Here is a 19747-nt window from a genome sequence, read left to right as displayed (position 1 = left end):
ATTTCCGGGAGAAAACTTTCAGCGAAATTGTTTTCCTTTTTTCCTTATGAAATTTCTGAGACTGCAGAATAGCCTATTTTTATCACATCTGCTGGTTTTAATCATCAAAAGGGGAAAACGAAGTTGAGGATGTTTAAAAAATGAGAAACTATTAAATGAGATTATTTATTTCAGTCTCTTTAAGGAATATTAAAGATATTTTTTGTTGTTTCTAGGATCAGTGGTTTTAGGACACTAGTTTCTTTTTCAACTATGGGCCTGTTTCAGAAGCATAATTGAGACAAATGAAGCATAATTGAGAGAAATCAAGTCAGCGGTGCACTCGGAAAGATGCTATCTCATTAACCGCATTCACATTTCTAACCTCATGGTTTGACGGATTATTTTCTGTAAATTGTTATTAATCGAAATTACGGTTCCTAACTTCGAAGTCCTTTAACGATAATGATATGCAGTCACGAGAGAAATGTGAAATTATATTTATGGTCCTTCCAAAGATTTCTGCTGCTTTCAAAGACCTTTAAGGGGATAAATTGGCGGACGTTGAAAAGTCAACTTCGAAGGATGGGAAACCAAAATTCCAAAAGGTAGGATTAAATCTTGGCGGCCGAGTTTCTAAAATAAGGTCATTCCTGGAATTGGTTCACGTGCGTTTAATATTAAGTACAAGTTGTAATTCAATGCCACTGCTCGTGCATGGGAAAAAAATGCATATAAACTCCGAGATTCTCCAATCCTTGCATCCTGAAATGACTCCAAGAGATGAAGAAATGATTATACAAAAGTAAGGATCTCGTCAATTTTATAATTCCATTAGAAATTATTATATATACGAGTACGCCACTATACGGAGCTCTCCAAGATTCTGTTCAAGGTGTTTTACGGCTCTTAAGGACCAGCGAGATTCAACATCTGAAGATAAATGATTTTTTACAAAGGGTATGTACCAATTTGTATTTTAACTCTATACACTTTAAAGACGTGGTCAAGGATCTTTAACGAGCACCCATCCTTTGAATAAAAATAGTTTTATTAAGTCGTCGTGAGTTGGCGTCTCACTCGTAGCCGTCAAGTCAAGTTAAACAATAGTCATACAAATTGTGAAACAGAAGTCGTAGAAAAGTGGTTGCGCGCAGGCAAAATAAATAATATATAAATTAATATGATTCGCTATAAATGGACGTGAATGATTTAGGCTTGGGCAATGACTTCCGGCGCGATTTCCCTCTTTTCTTGCTGATTAGCTGCCTGCGGTTGGTTGCTGAGAATCTCATGGTTCTCCCTGTTGCTGCGGACAGGATTCAAGTGGAACGTCGTTGCTGCTGGCTCTTCGGGTTCTACGGCTTGTTGCTGAGAAATCATCTGGTTTATCATTTCGCTGGGCGATGGAACAGCTCCTTCCGAGTCCTGGACGGATCTGGGAGCAGCATGTACTCCAGAAAACCTGGACATCATCCTCGGGAAGGACGGAGAGGAGACCGGCTCGTTGCAGTCATGGGAACGACCATGGACCATTGGAGTCAATTGTTGACCATGTCCCATACCGGGCTGGGAACTTCCTGGATGATAGGACTTCGGTGACGATCCCGAAGAGAACTTCACCCCTGGGGATTGTCCTCTACCGAACATGGGACTCGTCATGGAATCTCTCTGGAAAAAGGCATTAAAAAATCCTATTGAAGTACCATAAAAGTAAAACCAGGAAATTGGTACTTGGAAGAAGGACCGTCCCAATTTTGTTTTTTGTTCTCGAAACTGGAATGAAGCAAACATTGAAAAGGATGGAAGGAAATTAAGTGGAGAAATCATTTTCGAGGGAATAACGCAGAATAATCTTCATGCCTTCGTCGAGCCCATTTAGACATTAACCGATTTTCATTTTTCTTTCATACTTCTTTGCGTACGTATTTAAATACCTAAATATTATTTGTATGTACAAATTTGCGGGGGTATTATCTGTACTCTTTATCACCATGGGTATGTCTGAATCCAATGGGAGTAAATGACGTGGAAATTGAGAAAGGTGTTAAGAATAAGTTGAGATATGGTGGAAAATTGTCGCAACTTACCCCGTACATTGGCTGGTAGAACTGATCGGCAGGATTGTACATTCCTCCCATTCCCCCAAAACCATCCATGCCTCCCATACCCCCGAATCCACCCATATTTCCCATATTTCCCATACTTCCCATGCCGTAGCGAGGTCGAAGAAGGGCGGTATTGTGATAAAGTACCGGCGATGGTGAATCTAAAAATCCGGAACACCCACATTTTAATGTATAAATCCTGCTTAAACTGCGACACTTAAGTCTTATCTTAAAATTTTATTCTGATAAATAAATAGACAAGAAATGGGATTTTTCATGATACTTACAGAGAGGAACCGGACCACTTGGGGTGATGAGGCCTCGAAGAGGATCTCCTCTATGGTGCCCACCAGTGCTCAAATGGTGCGTCCTGGCCTTGTCGCTTTCCGAATTACCATCGAAAGATGGACCACTCATTATCATGGAGGGTGAGGATCCAGCACCATCGCCGAAAACTGGCTGTCCATCGCCCATGTTACCTCCGCGGGATTTGTACCAGGACAGGAGAGTAGGGGGACAAGGATTATTCAGAAAAGCGGTGGTGGCAATGGGCAGAGGTGCAATCGGGATAGGACTGAAAGGAATGGGACCGATAGAAGGTATGGTCGTGATAGTCACGGGACCACCTGATGGCCCAGACCCAGGGTATCCAGATCCCGACCCAGGGAATCCGGATCCAGGACCTCCAGTCCCGGAACCGGATGGACCACCAGGACCTCCAGGACCGCCGGCACCTCCTGGACCACCTGGTCCACCTGCACCACCTGGCCCACCTGCACCACTTGGTCCAGATCCAGGGAAGCCGGAGGAACCTCCAGGGAAGCCGGAGGAACCTCCAGGGAAGCCAGGGGAACCTCCAGGAATACCTCCAACTGGCAGAAGGGAGGCACTAGGCCCTAAAGGAGTCAATGGGATCAACGGGTGATGGAGAGGATGGTGAACAGCATGGTGGAGCTGATGGTGGAGGTGAGAATGATGGGGAGGATTGAAGAGGAAAGGTGGGCCCGATGGCGGGAAATAGGGTCCTGGGAAGGAGCCGGGATAGCCTCCAGGGAATCCTCCAGGATAACCTCCAGGGAAACCACCAGGGAACGATCCCGGGAAACCTCCAGGGTAGGAGCCAGGATGCAGCCCAGAATAGTGCCCAGGGAAAGGACCAGGTGCAAACAAGCTCGGCGTGCCGTATCCTGGGAAGCAAGGATCAATGTAAAAGCTTGGAGAAGGGATCAGGTACGATACGTCGGTAGGTTCCTGGTGATGTTCAGGTTGTGGTTCCGGTGGAACCGGCTCGACCTCCACCGGAGGGGGTGGAGGAGGCCCTGCAGGATCGCAGGGAATCGAGGCCCCTTGTCCTGGTCCTGGCTTGATTTCCACGCAGAAGGTCGTCGTGGACTTCTTCGCGCGGCCAACTTGCTTGGATTCTTCGGCATCTTCCACCGCAGGACCTTCTCGTTTCCTGATTTTAGAGTCCTCTAGGATCGCCACGTCCTTCTTCTCCGACTTTTCGAGCCTCGAGGGCTCATCTTTGGTGATTTCGGGATTCGAAGCTGATCGCTTCTCCGATTTTCGAAGGGTCGGACCTGCTAGCGCCGTTGCTGCCACCAGCAACGTCAGGACGAGCACCCCGTGGACGCGCATTGCTGGCTGGTGTGGTGCTCGATTCGGGGGACTCGAAAAACTGAACTGGCGACCTGCTCGGCGCCAGTTATAAATTCTTTTCGGCTGCGTTTAGGGGCGATGAAGTCCGAGGGGATTCGCGATGGTGCAACCCCGACACGCATCGAAACTGCAGACACGCAGCTTGGGGTTTCTTCATTATTGGGTCAATCGACGGATCTAGCTACGTTCGCACAAATTCCGAGTTTGGACAGCGAGGCGGTCAGAAACTTGAATTCGACGATTGCGACACAGCATTCTCATTTCGAGAGCCCCTCGAAAGCGGGATTGAAAAGTACCTGGTGATACAGACTTCACTTTTTTAGGGCGAACAAGATTAACTGCTTCTTTTAGGTCTCTTCTGTCAAAAAACTACTATTAATTCTGGGTTTCACATGTTTTTAGCCACTGTAGAAGGAGAAACGGATGGGTTTGTTCTTTCAAAAAACAAAGAATTGATACTAATTATTATTTTAAGATGTCTTTAGGTATGTCAAACAAAAAGAGATGTACAGCTTGGTCTGCCTTTTCCAAGGATTTCGAATTTAACCCGTACAAGAAAATTGAGTTGTTTTTACTCAACATCATTATATTATAAATTTATTCTATTTAGATTGCGCGAATAACGTGCAAATGTATACTCTTAATGATCCGTTAATTACGGTCCGCTCGGGTTAAACTATGCTTCTTTTTGTTACTGGAACTTATAATTATTAATTATCGATTAAAGTCCAGACCTAATGAGACGTCATGCATGCTTTCGTACGTTTTTTATATTTTTAACAACACATTCCTTTGCAGTGAAAATGCGCATTGCTTTGTAGCAGGTGCGCATTTTACGGCATTGTGTCGTTATTATTAAATAAACAGTCATCGGAATTTTCGAGCGTTTATAAATAATTTATTTATTCATTCTGGCGATTTCGAGATCGATCATTCCTAACATTCGCAAATTGTTGGGACACCAGAGTGGCGAAATTGTGACGCACGAGATACGCGCTCCACATTTTCGAAATACCCACGAATGATGGATTTCTCGGATATTTTGGAAGCATAATTACGAATCCTCTGCTTCGTAATTACGAAAAGAATTTTCACTCCGGACGGTTTGATGACACCTGCATTTTTTTCTTCTAGCATGCTGACATACTTGCTGCTCGTCGGTTCGACTTGCGATTCGTTTGAGTTTCTTTTAAACAATAATGTATACAAGTACTTCACATTTAACTTATGAATAGCAATGAAAGGTATTACAAAAAGAAAATTATATAACTTTTGATGACATAGTTATTATAAGTAATAATTACAGTTTTTATTTCACGTTGTTTGCATTTCGCTACCAAAAGAACCCTAATCGCGTATCTTTTGCAAAAATGTACAACTTTTCTGACATTGATTACTTTATCATAAGCATAAATACCTTGTGTACTTAATTCAATCAATATTGCATATTTAATAGTTTTGTTTCTAATTAAAGCGCCAGGAATACGATGCAAAAATAAAAGGAATGGAAAACATGATAAGAAATAAGTAAAGGGGAAAAACTTAATCTCTCAGACCGTCCATTTATTTTCCTAGCACATGACGTCAACAAATATCAACCTTTTCTTTGACAATACATTTACAGTGAAAATACAGTGAAAAATGGTACAAACAGAAATATGACAGCCATCAAATTTATTTTTTCACAGTCGACGTCTCGACCTGGCGAGCAATCGATTCGGTGACAGTCGGCAGATTTTCGATATCATCGATCATCTCCAGTTTCGTATCGGCAGCTTTAGGGACCCTCTCAACAGTTTTCCTCTGATCAGCAACGTCTTCGGCAACGGTTTTAACAGCCTCTTCAAGAACCTCGATGGGTTCCGAGTCTGACCTCTTTCCCTGGATTCGAACCCTGGTCTGGGTAGGGACCTTTTCCTCCAAAATAGTCTCAGGGCCCTGCAAGTCCTTGGGTACCTTATGGCTACTCCTGATCTTCTGCGACCCCTGAACGATCTTCATTTCTTCAGGTTTCACCTTCTGGACCTCCGCTTCAGGAACAGGTTCCTTGGCCGTCTTCTCCGCATTTCTTTGCTGGCCTTTCTGCGGACCGATCTGCGCCAACCTGGAGTTCCTGTTTTCCGACCCTGAAGAGGCGTCCCTGGAGCCATAAGTCCCATCAACAGCCCCATAATACCTGGCACGTTGAAGAGCATTCTCATACTGCTGTCGAAGAGTAGCCTCGGCAATGGCCTTCTTCACCAGCTGCTCCAGTTCTCCATCGGACAAAGGATCTTCGAACCTGGTGGGGAACTGGGGTCCTGTGGGCATGGGGAAGGTGGAGACCGAATAAGGAAGGGCGTCTTCAGGGTCGCTCAAAGGACCTGCATCGGCTCTGTAGACCACGAAGAGCCTTTGCGGTTCTGTCGCCTCGTGGTAAGGATTCTGTTCCTGGTAGAAATTCCTATCTTGGTAAGCACTTTGGTCCTGGTAGGAACTCCTATCCTCGTAGGGGTTCCTCTCCTGATAAAGACTTCTATCCTGGTATCGCGGAACTTCAAAGTTACTCTTGTAGAAATTTAAAGCGCTGAAAGGATTCTCCTGGTATCGGTAGGGCGAGTCCTCGCTGGCCTTGGCTTTGCCTTCAGGATCGACGAACTCGAAGGAGCTCTTAGGCTGGAAGGAGCCAGGCTTGTAATTTTCGGAGTACTTTTCCGATTGACTGTTTACCGCGTTGTACAGGTTTTCTCCATACGGCAAGGACCTGGTACTGTATCTCCTGTTGCCTTGAAATTGGGTCGGTTGGTAAGACTCCACTTCTGCCAGGGCTGCTGCGCTCGCCGTGGAAGAGGGGGATGAACATGACGAAGAGGGAGAGCTTTGTGAGTAGTTTTCAGAGTTTCGCTGGTTTCGGTCACCATAAGGAGATCCGTGTTCTAGGACCTCCTCAGGGTCTGTGGATGCCGAAGAAGGCCCTTGGCGAGACGAGGAAGACGCCGAAGAGTAACCCGAAGAGTCTTGACTTCTCGAAATCCTGCCATAATTTGAATATGGAGATTGACTTGATCCGTAGGAGGTCAAGTAGTCTGCGAGGTGTCTCGCAGCTTTCGGGGAGAAACTTGAAGGTGACCATTGTGATGCACTTGCTGATTCCAACTCGTGGTACAATCTGCTCGCCTGGGACTCATCGTGACTAGCTGGACCGAACCTGAAGAGTCAAATAGATCCAATTTACAAGAATTATTTTTAGTTGTTAAATAATTTAGAGACACAAGTAACTGAAATTTTATAACGTTAGGTTTACATCCTAAATCACCAAGTATTGGGTTGTCCCATGAGTTCGCGGATAAAATTTCTTTCCTACGTGTTTTTATTGAACATAATTGCGCGCTTAACGAGAGTTAAGCCTAAGAGAACGGAAATTGGATTATTTTTACTCATCGTCACCATATCTTATATCTGCACTTTATGTATTCTCACGTAATGGTCCCAAAGAAACAAAATGAGTCTATTTCTTGAAGAGAGTTTTCCATATGTTTTACATACATTTATGGTATGATGACGGGTAATAATTACTCAATTTCCACTCAAGGGTTAAATAAAATTGCCGGGAAGGTAGTAGGAACTAACGATACTACAGAATACATTATTAATTAATACATGATACGTTTCGTTGAAAAAAGTGCGTTTTGAATTTTTAAAGATCTGTCCCTGAATTTATAGAACAACCCAACATATCTCCCATACATATAACCGAGATATAATTAGGTTCATTGTCCGTTTAAACAGTTAGCTATTATGACCTCTTTGAGAAGCGTGTATTCATGACGAGTGTGCTCGTCAAAGATGGCTAACTGGTTAAAAGATTAATTTCACTGTCTTTGTGTATGTACATATTAACTAAATTTATCCAGTGATCTAATATCCGTGACTTTCTATTTTAATAAAATATTCCTTTGTTTTAGAGATGCCTTGCTTACCACGAAGACATTAATGCTCGCTCTTGGCATTTGGCGCAATAAGGGGACGCTTGTCTGATGTTCCTGAAATTCCGGTCGAATGGCTGGTCCATGTGAATGCAAGCATGATGACCAAAGGCCGCATTCGAAACGGCCAAGAAGAGGAAAAGCACCGTGATAAGCACACTCTCCGACATCGCTCGTACCTTTGATTTCAAAGAGGACCCATCGAAACACTTTATAACCTCGTACGGATCCAAGCATGTCGATTGAGCAACCATGTTGGATGTTGTTCTCCAAATATTTTGCTCCCCGTCGTCGGGCCTAAATAACATTTTGCAGGAATAAGAGGAAGATGCAAAATTATTTAATATTCAGCATACGCGTGAACCGATTCTAGAGGCTGTAAGCGATAATTATAGAATATTTAATTAAGGATTAAGCAGCCATGTTGGATGTTGTTCTCCAAATATTTTGCTCCCCGTCGTCGGGCCTAAATAACATTTTGCAGGAATAAGAGGGAAATGCAAAATTATTTAATATTCAGCATACGCGTGAACCGATTCTAGAGGCTGTAAGCGATAATTATAGAATATTTAATTAAGGATTACCGTCGTTGATTGATATCTCAAGATGCTCTTTTAGACGGAGACTCGCTTGGATGTATGCTTTTGATTTGCTTCCACATTTATTGCCAGGCAGCGGAATTTCTAATTAATTTCTAGTTAATCTCAATTGTTATTAGCGATGTTTCACGATGGTTCCTTTATTTCTCTTTTAGACCCGAGTCGGGTGACGACATCATATCCGAGAAGTCCTTGCAAGCGGTGAAGGAAAGCATTAACTTCCTGAAACAACGTGAGTGTTAATCGACGCGATTGTTTTATAAGTAATAAGCAATGATTCACGGATACCTGGTTTTACGTCTTCCTGATCAGGGCTCGGTGAAGGTGAAATTATTGGGGGAAGTACGATTCAGTTTTGATATCGTTATCCGACATTGGCTACAGCTTCTTGGAAGTACTGGAGAACGGTGAACTGTTTTTGTTTTTTTTTTGTTTCAGTCGTCGCATTAAAATGGGAAAACTCATTTACAGAATGCAAGCCTTGGAAAAACTGATGCATTAAAATTTCCTTCCCGAGATTTTCAGCATTTTCATTTTTTTAACAGACCCAAACTTGGCGTTAAGGTGATGTCAAAGTGGCGTCGAAGAGGTTTCGTTTATAAAACATTTCTCCCAACTCGATTTGCCGAATAGTCTGAAACTTTACAACGTGAATAGGGAAACCATAAGGAAGGTCCTGAAGCTCATGAAATTTCAATTTTTTTAAAAATTCGTTTATAGTTTCAAAAGTTGTTATAAGAAAAATTAAATTTCATGGGGGGTCAGGATTTTCCTTATAGCCGCCATATTCACATTGCAAAGTTTGAAACAATTCGGTACACCCTGTTCGGAGAAAAGTTTCATGAACGATTCACTCCTCAAATTCTACTTTCACATCCCCTTAAGGACTGTAGCGTTTTACGCATGTACATAGCTCCACGCATACGTATACAACGTATGCAAGTGTATATTTGGCGCGCAACTCTACCGAGGTTCGGTTTCTAAATTTCTTCTCTACTCTTCGATTTTTTATGGGAAAAAAAACAAAACAGACGCACGCGAAGAGGGTCTGTTTCGTCGAGCCGGACGTCGGGAATTGCGAAAGCAAATTCTAACTGCCCTGAAGAAAGGCGAGAATCCAAATTTGGAAAATCTAGACGAAGCTGCCTTGGAATGCGCCGCGGCTCTTCAGCTTTTTGTAAGCCGCTTGAAGAAGCCAGTTATGCCTCAGCATGTGCAAGAACTCATTCTTGGTAACTTACTTCTTATTACCATCAACTCTCAATAATATGATAAAAACGTCACCGCGTACGTGAATCCGTAAAAGAGATGAGAGTTAAATTATTCTAACATTTTCGGTCAAGTATGAAAAGTATAAAATGGTATAAGTCTCTTCAATTGGCTGACGCATCTTTAATTCCATAATTCGTTCCATAATGTGTCACAAGTTGCATGGAATGTTTACAGTAGCCTGTTGTAAGTCGGCGAAGGACATTCAGTGACCATTAACAAAGTCATTTCGCGATATTATATTTTGACAACTGCATTGACAATCGATACGCCGGGTGCGGATTGCATAACGAAGCATTGCTCAACGTCCTGTACACTTAATGCATCCGTTTATGCAGTCATCGACAACGAAATTCTGAATATTTCTTGATCGTCCTTGTCAGCTGTTATTTGAACTTCGAAATCCGTCACGAGTTCACTAAAGGACATTTTTCTTTACCGTAATTATTTCATCGTTTAAAGACGTCTACTTACTGGCAAATTTCATCGGTAAATGAATATTACGATCTAGATTAAAATATCATTTGTAAGTAAATGGTAAAATGTGTTTACTTAAAATAAACACAAAGAAAGGACATTCGCATTGTACTTTCAAGACGATGTCATATATATATATTTGCAGCATTTCTTTTAAAAAAAAGAAAAAACAAGAGTAGAGCTTTCCGTTATCCTGCATATGTTTTCGGAGAATTACGTTTGGCTGATACGTAAAAAAAAAAAACATTATTATGTATGAAATTATCTATCTGGTTATTGTTTTACAGTTGGTATCGTTTACGTTTGCGACATTCGAAAAGTACATGGGACACAAGTACAGTAGCAGATTTTTCTTGACATTTTCTTGACGTATAGTTTGATATTGAGTTTGAAATTTCTTCATTAAATTGTAAGCAAAAGTCCATCTTAAACAGAAAATCAATACGAGGCTGTAATTAGTGTTAACTATTTTGATACATGCGCAACGTTTAAATGATACCTTATTTATATAAGCTTCTTATTTATAAAAGCCTATAAAACTGCGCGACTGACATTTGCCGCGGAGGTGAACAAGTTGTCATTAATGATAATTGATTCCTCATGGTATTTATAAAGAAAGGTCAAAGAAATATCAAGAAATAAATATTGAATTTTCATTCTTCAACAAAATACGGTCGGTCAAGCACACGATCCATCTCGTAATAAGAAAACATTTGATAGTTGGCGTTTGCTATTATAAAAGTAACTTTCATTAACCGAGTTTATCGCAAGAATTATTCTTTTCGCCCGAATTTAGTATCATAAGAATTTCTTTTTTTTCAGCCGATAATCCAGGAGTGGAGGCGCATATAGTAGCTCGAGATGCTCTCGGCTTAATTCGTCAAGACGTAAGTGGTCGACATGGAGAACTTCTGGCTGATCTTTTGGGTTTATTAAGGTGATATGAAAGTGTAATATATACGCAACAAGAAGTCAAAATATAAAACTTTTCTCCAAACTGGGTGCGCCGAATTATCTTAAACTTTAACACGAGATTATGGAGGCCCTAAGGAACAACGCGCTGCCCATGAAATTTCTTTTTTTCGCAAAAAAAATGCTGTACTTATATCGGACAAGAACCAAAAAAAGATATTTCGTTTTTTTTCGAAAAAATAAAATTTCACGAGCAGCGCGTTCTTCCTTAGAGCCTCCATAATCACGTGTTAAGGTTTTAGATAATTTCGTGCACCCAGTTTGGAGAAAAGCTTTATAAATGTTTTGACTTTCTGGTATGTATATATCACACTTTCATATCACCTTAAGGCATTTAACCCTCACCGCTCCTCCGTCTGAATGTTCGGAATTGAGAGGCTCTCCCTTGCCCGTGGCTCTACTTCCTGTTTTCTTCACCCTTACCGTAAGTAGTTCCAAATAGCTTTAATTAAATAATTAGGAGGATGCGATCGCTAACGCGACAGTTTATTATATAGGATTGAGGAGACGTGAAAGAGGTCTCGTTTATAAAACTTCTAAGTGGGTGTCGCGAATCGTTTCAAACGTTCATAACGTGAACATGGAGGCTATAAGGAAAAGAGCCACTTCCGAATTACTTTAATTCCTGGATAGTCGCAACCGATTCTTTCTTTAATGCGCGAGGAATGACCTACATCTTGCTGTGTGTGCAACACTTTTATGCCCTTCTTTGATAGCCGGCTGACCTGGTAAAATGGCGTCAAGTAGCGGCGCGATTCAGCGAATTAATTACCGAGGCACCTACGCAGCTTCGGGTTAACGCAAGTCCGTCGACAGACGACCAAGTAATGAGGGATTTCATCGAGGTCAGTCATTATAATGATAAATCTCCAATGAATTAATCAGATGCGCCTCAACGGCTTAAAACCGTAACATTTAGTTCAACGACCTCCGACGCCATGGGTAAACGTTTTTAGACATTTTTCTTCCATTTACAACAATCACGAGTGTCTAATCTTACATTTCAGTACCCTCATTACTACGTGTTTATTAGTACTTTCAATTGCTATGACGCAACTTCGTAAATATATTTCGTATCCATTCGTAGCTTGAAGAAAATGGCGCTGAAGAATCGGAACAGCTCGCGAGATTACGCGAGCTCTCGCTCTTCTATCCCTTAATAAGACTAACGAATCCTCGAAACGCGCGTAAGTTCGCAATTACGATGAACATATGGCGAGCAATAAAAATGTCTTCAGCCGCTTTCTATTTTAGGTCAAGTCGGAGAAATGGCTCGAGTTCTCGCAGCTCCTCTGCGTCGACCACCACCGAGCAGATTGCATCCGGTTATCTCCCGTACAATTAGATGAAGTTTCGTTTTCGAGGGCAGATATCCTTAATTCTTGACCTGAGAAGCGCCACGATAAACAAACGTGTGCCTCAACAGCTGCAAACGCAAGCTTAAACATTAAAGCCAACAAAGGAATCGGTAAACGCCATAAAACTGTGGAAATCATTTGGACATTTATTTTCTGTAGCAAGTACCTCTACGTACTTAAGAAAAGATATACATTCACCTATTCAGAGTGTGAAAAATAAATTATGTACAACCTCTGCAACGAGATCTAACTGGGACCTGAATACTGAAGATAATAGCACAGAACTTTGGTCTTAAGGGGATGCGAAAGTGGCATCTGAAGAGTCAATCGTTCATGAAACTTTTTTACGATCTGGGAGTACCGAATCGTTTCAACGTGAACATGGAGGCTGTAAGGAAGGTCCTGACACTCATAAAATTTCACTTTTAACCACAAATTTTTAAAATATCTTAACAAGTTGAAAACAAATTGAAATTTCACGAGTTTCAGGACCTTCCTTATAGCCTCCATATTTATATTGTAAAGTTTGAATCGATTCGATTCATCCAGTTCGGAGAAAAGTTTCATGAACGAGAACTCTTTGGCGCCACTGTCACATCACCTTAACTAGGCCAGCCATTAATTTTATGTTTAACGGATATTCCCTATTTTGCAACAATAATCCTCGAACAGACGAGGGCAATTTGTGCAAGTCCTGCGTATAAAAGTATAATAATAAAACGAGATTCTCCTTATATCTAGATATTTGTATCTAACAATGGTATAGTCTCGTAGAATCTTTGTGTAATTGCAGGTTTATGGTCATTTACCCTCCGGTTATTTGTGGACTGTCATTCATGACTTACAATCGTAATATTTGATTTCTTTAACAGTAAAATGGAATGTCAACGTTTACAGATCACCAGCTTTATCACGTTTACGGTACAGTTAAAAAATACGGAGACTTTGGTCCATTTGAAGTTATTGACCACTTATTGAGAAAAGCTCTGTACATTAGACAGGTACGAAGAATAAAGTAACGGCTCTCGAATTTGCCAAGGACACTTGATATCTAACGATAGAGTTCTATTCTAGATGTAATGTTCTTTGTTTCCCATCTGTCTAACACTCCATAGAAATGTGTTCCTTTTAAGTCACTTTAAAACAGGCATCATAGATTTCCTTCTAACATGTATCCAAATTATCGCCGAGAAAAATGATAACCAATACGTCATCTTTTGGTCTTCACAGCTTTTCGTAACACTTTGTTCTTTCATGCCTCGGTTAAATTCGCTGATAGTAACTTTCAAGTATACATTCTTAATAAGCCGAATGATATAAATAAGAAATATTAAATGTTTACCACCTAAGTGTAACGCGTTTATACACTCTTAATATAGTATTATATATTATTATAGCAAGACAGTGGAATGTCAACAGTATAACGGAAAGATGTTTATAAAATCTGATATTTTGTTGTTTGTTACGAGTTTGCGGTAAACATTTAGTACATCTGATTTATATCACATCGTAGTTACTTGGTATCCGAATATTAAATAATGAAGAATATGTGTGACTCGAATGTCAAATAGCCACACGAAACACCCGGTAGTGGAAACATCACGCAGGATTACCCGTCTAGATTAATGATTAATAAACTTTCACTGGAATTGTGAATGTCAGCAGAGGTATAGTGAACGACATAAATGTATCCTAAATTATAGCAACCAGTGTCATAGCTTTGACTGTGGAGCTTTCAGTGGATTCTTCGACGCAGAAAGAAGCTCCGTCCACCAGTCGGCCCTTTCCATGCCTCCTTGGTTACACATGAAAACCTCTTCAAGACGTTCATACACCTAAAATAAAATTTGTTTCAATACTTATACTATTATTTATCATCCAGGAAATCTAACTAGTACCTTTCCATCCGACATTCCCAGTACAGAGTTAATTGCAAAATCTGGAGGTGCTAGAGCATCAGCCACAGCAACTGCTTCTGGTTTCAGCTGAGCGCACAGTTCCAAAATACTTTCCCGTAAAAGATCAGTCATTTGTGAATTACTACAGTAGCCTCCTACAATAAATTACAGAAGGCGATCAAGGAAATTATTTTTAATCGGTAAAACATTCGCGTTTTTAAATGCGAAAATAAGTAACATTTACCTTGATAAAAAGTAGTTAAATGTTTCTCAAGGCATGACAGTGAATACAATAAGATCAGCTTGTCTAAAACAGTTTTCATGCTTCCTGTACTAGGTCCAGGTCGAACGACTTTGTTTACTCGGATATTACAGTATTTCAGTACTGTTATCTGGAAATTTGTTTGTCATTAATTTAACGGAATAGCTGTAATACGCAAAATAAAAGCGTATATACTTCTCCAAACGCCCTTGATAAATTCGCTGCTCTGTACACTTGCGTTCGACTGCGTGCCGTAAAATTATTAAGACCTTGGGAGATCCCTTCTTGAAATTTTCGTTCAGTATCCATCACTAACCAAGTGATCAACCATTCGTAAGCCTTATTGACAACTGAAAGACGAACTTGGTTATATTTTATTCCAAGCGAAGAGTAATGTTTCATAAATAAAGCATAAAGTATTCCACACGCGATTGTGAGACAATTATACGAAAGGTTTCTCCTTACATTTGTAAGTCATTATATCATTTATACTGTTATAATTGAATTTCTCTTTCAGTATACTGTTACTTCTCAGGAAGAAATCCACGGAATTCAATGGACTTGAAGTAGAAGAACTTTTCGAGTCTTTCCATTGTCGCAAGAGCCAGTTACTAGTTTGTTGCACTAATACATTATTATCGCCTTCGTAGGTCACAGTTGGTTCTTGATTTGCACTCATCTCACCCAAATTAGCAGCTGAAATTACAAGACGTCGTTAAATTTGCTCTTTGAATTAGTTAAAAAATAATTGTAATTTGCGATGTGACAATAGTCATTATTTTTTATATTAATAATATTTGTAATACCTTTATGATATCCATGACCGCCACAAGCCTCTCTGCATTCTCGAATTGCATCCCTACATGTCCAAGTAATTAAAGGTTTTATGGCAGATGTAATGCAATGAATTTCAGCCACGATTTCAGTCTAAAATGCAATGCTGTAATTAAGAAAACGGGAAAAACGTACGTACACAATATTCAGTAGTTAAAAAAAAAAGAAATTACTCACAAGGTTGGTTATACTTTTTGCTTCCATAGTTCTTTGTATACGATCTAAGTAGACATCGGAGAATTCAGTCATGCATAGTCGGAAAACGCAAGCAGCAGCCAAGTAGGGAAACAGCCTCCATCGCTAAAAATAAACAAGGAATTCGAGTAACTCTGAGAATCCTTATATAATCATTTTAGAACGAATTAAAATAATTTGTATAGACATAATTTAAAAATTGAAGAATTTACATGAAGTTCGTATTCGATTATCGGCGTTTCCGTTTCACCGTTGGTCATAAACGATGAAGCAAATTGTGTCCTGACAGCTGCATATCGCACAGCAATAACTATTGCTGAACCAAGGATATTTGTGCATTCCTGTGAGATTCCCACACGGCCAGCCGACAAATTTTCTAGAGCAGCGCCTGAAACATATCGTGCACTGTTTTTAAAAAATACCTGGTTCCGGGATATTAACATTTTTCTAAAGTATTCAATAATTCACTGGTAATGAATTGAATGGTATAGACAAAATATATACTAATATAGAGACGGTATATTATTCTTGTCCCTGTAATGTACTCGAAAATCGCAGTTGCAGAAAGATCCACTACCAAGAATCTTTTCAGGATCAGAGAAGGAACTTTCGTATTCTCCTTCTGGCGTGACATCGCTAGTCCTGTTCAATAAATTAACCCTTGGTATTCTGTAGTTATTGAACATAATAAATCTGGAAACGAACAATTTAACGTTTGAGTAAAATACTTGAAGTGGTGTTCATTGTTATGTACTAATGTGGGAATACAAGATAGCATCCAACTGACCCGTTATCGATTCCATGGAGGCCAATTTTTTCACCTACATCTCCTACAGTAAGACCAGGGTAGGGCAAATACGTTTTAGGGTCCCTTACTGGTACGATAAAGGCATGCAGTCCATGACACTTCCCAAGAGTCACCAACTGCGCGAATACGATTGCTATTGTACTTGTTTTCCCTGCAATGCCATGTACCACTTACTTATTTCATATGCAAATAAAGGTCGGTTGCACTAACGTGTGTTATTATCTCTAATCCAGGATTATTTATCGCGTAATTAATGCTAATTGCCCGACTTCAGGTGCTTATCTAACAGCAAATTTTAATCTTCGGTTAGCTTCATTTTCAACGGTGCAAAATGAATTTCACTCATCCGAAATTAACTAGTCATTGTTAAGGGATCTCCCGTTAATCACGGTTGGTGCAACCGGGTCAAAATGATCTTACAATTTTTGTTAACACCCGTACCTAAATTTCCTACCCAACATTTAGCAGCCTGAAAATCAGGCGTTTGTAGAACGAATTCTTGCGTACTAGGATCATAAGTCGCAGTTGTCCTCATCATTTTTGTGTTGCTTCCATGACCAATCTCGGTCAGAGCGAAACAGCCGAGCATCTAAAAAATGTAAATAGTCATAATTGAAGGCTTTATATGATTTACTGATTTTAATAGGATTTAAGCGATTACCTTCTTGTTCCAAATTGCCTCATAAATAGGCAGGTGTCGTTCGGTTCCCAAACTTAGAAGAGCATTACTAAAGAGGTAAATTCCTATAGCCACTTTCACAGATAGGGAAGGGTTGACCACGTTCGTCGCCTCGTTCAGAGCCATTATTAGCCCCGTCTAAAAAGCGATTTTGTTACAATTACCATTATTCATTGATACCGGCTCATTAGCGATGAGTTATGTGACTACCTTTGTCTTATAATCTAGTTCCTTTATATTTGCTGGCAAAAATTCCAAGTGGTTTAGACGGGCAAGTTGTCTGGCCACTCGTCTCTTCTGCTCATTCGCACTTGGCATCGTTCTATTGTCAGGATGAAATTCAGGATCATCTTGCATTGCATTCCATACCTTCATCTGCAAGATATGTGTATTAATGGTTACAAAAGAAATTCAAAAGAAGTCTAGTGGTTAAGAGCTAATGTTTTATTATTCATTTAAGTCGTAAAAAACGTACAAGGCTAAATGCTGAACTCTGATTTTACTCGATAATAAGTGGATCATTAATGTTACCTTCAGGCGGAGCTTGCTGGAGTCTTCAAGAACCACTCGAAGTCGTTTCCAGGAAAAACTTGCGGAAGATCGGTATTTTTCTAGAGCGCCTCCGAAAGGCAAATCTCCCATCCACGAGAGATCCTCCTCGGAGTTGTCCAAATTCATCTTTCCCACGGTCATTTTTTGGATTCCTTTTTAAACTAATAAAAACGTCGAAATTAATATCAGTGACCAATCTGCGCAATTAACTTATGCGAGATATTTTTATTCTAATTTTTCATTGGGTAAAAAATTCCCTAGATAATTCATAGCTTATCTGAAAATATGGGAAATTGTTGTGTTTGCAAACTGCCTACAACCTTGACGTACAATAGAATGGAAGGATCGATTCTAGTCAATAAGAAAGAATTATGCAAATTACTTCTATCTGTCAATACCATTTTTTAAATTCTTGAATTGCTCTGGCCTTCATTTAAAACATTACAACGCCCCAAGACCTTCAGATTATCTAACTATCGTAACGGAGTTTTTAGTTTAATTCATGGAGCCTAAAATTAACATTACAAACAATGGCATCGAACATTCCGTGATATTTTTCGTTCAGGGGCTTTGGTCTCACATAAATTATCACCAACAATGATTGGGGTCATTAAACGACGTTTTATATATGGGATTTAAATCCGTAATGGGTTTAAATTGACCGACTCAAGTGGAGAGGCAGAAAAGTCATTCGCTGCAGCGAATAACCGAATCTGCCCCTTACTGCAGAGAACAAAAAAATGAATAGTTTCTACTATTCAAATAGTTTCGCCACTTAACACAAGTGGGTGGAAATATCTGTTAATAATAAAAATATAAAGTTAGGGTAAGGTTCGCTATCTCAAGAAAGACCGCGAGATACTTTACAAGTGATAAATTCAAATAAAAAATCAATTCACGAATATGGATTTCATTGTTTACTCCAAAGTCTTCTAGAACGGCTTTTCAAAATTGGTGAACATGGAGGCTATAAGAAAGGTGCCTCGTAAAATCTCACTTTTTATACAAAAAATTGAAATTTCATTAGGTTTAGGATCTTCCTTATACCCTCGATTTTTAAAATGTAAAGTGTAAGTCGATACGGCACCCCCAGTTTGGAGAAAAGTTTCACGAATGAGAACACTTTGACGCCACTTTCAGATCCCCTTAATAGGCGCGTAATAAGTCAATATCGCTGTTATCTGTTGAATATTCCATCACTGAGAACAATTAATAATACCTAACAACTCTTTTTAACCGAGTAGTTTCACGTTTCAATGTTATTCGGTGTAATTGGGGACCGGAAACGGAAGCTGCGAGGGCCTCGGTCGCCAACTTATACGCGTAGCGCCGCCAATGGCCGGAAATCCAGGCGCGATTTGCGTCTGCGATTGGCAGGGAATACCGCCGACCAGCTTCCTCCCCTCCGCAGTCCTAGCACGAGGTGAAGAATCAAACGGCGTTATTTCCGCAATTAAAGCATCACACCCTCGGCCAGCCTAGCTGGTCTACGAGCCGAGAGTTCTATAACCCCGCGAGCAGTGAACGAGAGAAAATCGGCGAGTATTTTTACCTAAGACCCAGGGATTTCGACTTACGATTCTCGGTCTACTGTTCCGAATCGCGGAAGTCGGAGCCGGAGGGGACACGTGCGTCTTTCGACACTAATCGACAGGGCCGACACCGCCCACCGGCTTTGGTGCACAGCTGACACGGAAACTCTAGGAGTTTATTTAAAATGGACGGATATTTAAAACGGGCCCTTACCGTTTCTTGCTCTCGCGGCCGAATCTCGATAAATTCGAGTTTATCGAGAGTCGGTAATCATTTAGCGAACGGAGGACCCGTGGGAGGACGAGAGGAGATATAACGGAGACTCACCTATCGGTCGCGGTTGGTGTCGGCGGACTGAGCGCAGGTTCGAACTCGCAGCAGGTGGACTGCCGGTGGCCGCCAACCGCACGCGACGGCGTCCTAGGAAACGCTGTCTGGCGAGACGGAACGCTTCACCGTTGACTGCAGTTGACTGCCCGCCGTCAACTGATAGCGTTGATGGTCAGTCCTATGCATGTAATACTCCTACATCGCCGAGCCTTTCGAGCGATCCCATCGCGACGGCAGTTGATGCGAGATGTCCTCTCTGCGCATGCGCCT

The 19747-nt window shown here is 40.8% G+C and overlaps 4 protein-coding genes across 4 annotated transcripts; 1 reads left to right on the top strand and 3 right to left on the bottom strand.

The window, feature by feature from the left end:
• The first annotated feature begins 252 nt into the window (after positions 1–252).
• On the top strand, positions 253–12781 carry LOC105698228. The gene is made up of 8 exons (XM_023434087.1): positions 253–587; positions 8466–8542; positions 9342–9542; positions 10879–10993; positions 11359–11452; positions 11745–11873; positions 12116–12215; positions 12283–12781. Exons 1-8 carry the CDS (start codon positions 445–447, stop codon positions 12375–12377), a joined length of 954 nt encoding a protein of 317 aa, XP_023289855.1. The 5' UTR covers positions 253–444; the 3' UTR covers positions 12378–12781.
• LOC105698330 (collagen alpha-1(VIII) chain) lies at positions 1013–3747 on the bottom strand. The gene is made up of 3 exons (XM_012422507.1): positions 2375–3747; positions 2070–2248; positions 1013–1650 (listed from the first exon to the last, which is right to left on the bottom strand). Exons 1-3 carry the CDS (start codon positions 3723–3725, stop codon positions 1192–1194), a joined length of 1989 nt encoding a protein of 662 aa, XP_012277930.1. The 5' UTR covers positions 3726–3747; the 3' UTR covers positions 1013–1191.
• On the bottom strand, positions 5131–7879 carry LOC105698229. The gene is made up of 2 exons (XM_012422285.2): positions 7706–7879; positions 5131–6933 (listed from the first exon to the last, which is right to left on the bottom strand). Exons 1-2 carry the CDS (start codon positions 7795–7797, stop codon positions 5421–5423), a joined length of 1605 nt encoding a protein of 534 aa, XP_012277708.2. The 5' UTR covers positions 7798–7879; the 3' UTR covers positions 5131–5420.
• Positions 12782–13276: 495 nt separating the features above from the next.
• LOC105698286 (peroxisomal acyl-coenzyme A oxidase 3) lies at positions 13277–19746 on the bottom strand. The gene is made up of 15 exons (XM_012422395.2): positions 19475–19746; positions 17594–17775; positions 17273–17437; positions 17045–17200; positions 16825–16972; positions 16363–16534; positions 16153–16268; positions 15788–15963; positions 15558–15680; positions 15353–15473; positions 15012–15242; positions 14742–14896; positions 14529–14676; positions 14285–14439; positions 13277–14221 (listed from the first exon to the last, which is right to left on the bottom strand). Exons 2-15 carry the CDS (start codon positions 17753–17755, stop codon positions 14099–14101), a joined length of 2151 nt encoding a protein of 716 aa, XP_012277818.1. The 5' UTR covers positions 17756–17775; positions 19475–19746; the 3' UTR covers positions 13277–14098.
• Position 19747: the final 1 nt, after the last annotated feature.

The sequence above is a fragment of the Orussus abietinus genome, unplaced genomic scaffold (genome assembly GCF_000612105.2).
Source record: "Orussus abietinus isolate OABI.00-Male unplaced genomic scaffold, Oabi_2.0 scaffold14, whole genome shotgun sequence".
Lineage (NCBI taxonomy): Eukaryota > Metazoa > Arthropoda > Insecta > Hymenoptera > Orussidae > Orussus > Orussus abietinus.
This window is presented reverse-complemented; position numbering and strand designations above follow the sequence as displayed.

Coding starts and splice junctions, on each gene's coding strand:
- LOC105698228 (XM_023434087.1), top strand. CDS start 445: ATGATATGCAGTCACGAGAGAAATGTGAAATTATATTTATGGTCCTTC. Junction 9,543..10,878: donor TGTGCAAGAACTCATTCTTG/GTAACTTACTTC, acceptor CTTTTTTTTCAG/CCGATAATCCAGGAGTGGAG. Junction 11,453..11,744: donor CTGTTTTCTTCACCCTTACC/GTAAGTAGTTCC, acceptor CTTCTTTGATAG/CCGGCTGACCTGGTAAAATG.
- LOC105698286 (XM_012422395.2), bottom strand. CDS start 17,755: ATGACCGTGGGAAAGATGAATTTGGACAACTCCGAGGAGGATCTCTCG. Junction 17,438..17,593: donor CCAGCAAGCTCCGCCTGAAG/GTAACATTAATG, acceptor CATATCTTGCAG/ATGAAGGTATGGAATGCAAT. Junction 14,677..14,741: donor TATCAAGGGCGTTTGGAGAA/GTATATACGCTT, acceptor ACAAATTTCCAG/ATAACAGTACTGAAATACTG.
- LOC105698229 (XM_012422285.2), bottom strand. CDS start 7,797: ATGGACCAGCCATTCGACCGGAATTTCAGGAACATCAGACAAGCGTCC. Junction 6,934..7,705: donor CGAGCATTAATGTCTTCGTG/GTAAGCAAGGCA, acceptor TTGACTCTTCAG/GTTCGGTCCAGCTAGTCACG.
- LOC105698330 (XM_012422507.1), bottom strand. CDS start 3,725: ATGCGCGTCCACGGGGTGCTCGTCCTGACGTTGCTGGTGGCAGCAACG. Junction 2,249..2,374: donor AAGTGGTCCGGTTCCTCTCT/GTAAGTATCATG, acceptor CCGGATTTTTAG/ATTCACCATCGCCGGTACTT. Junction 1,651..2,069: donor TCTACCAGCCAATGTACGGG/GTAAGTTGCGAC, acceptor GCCTTTTTCCAG/AGAGATTCCATGACGAGTCC.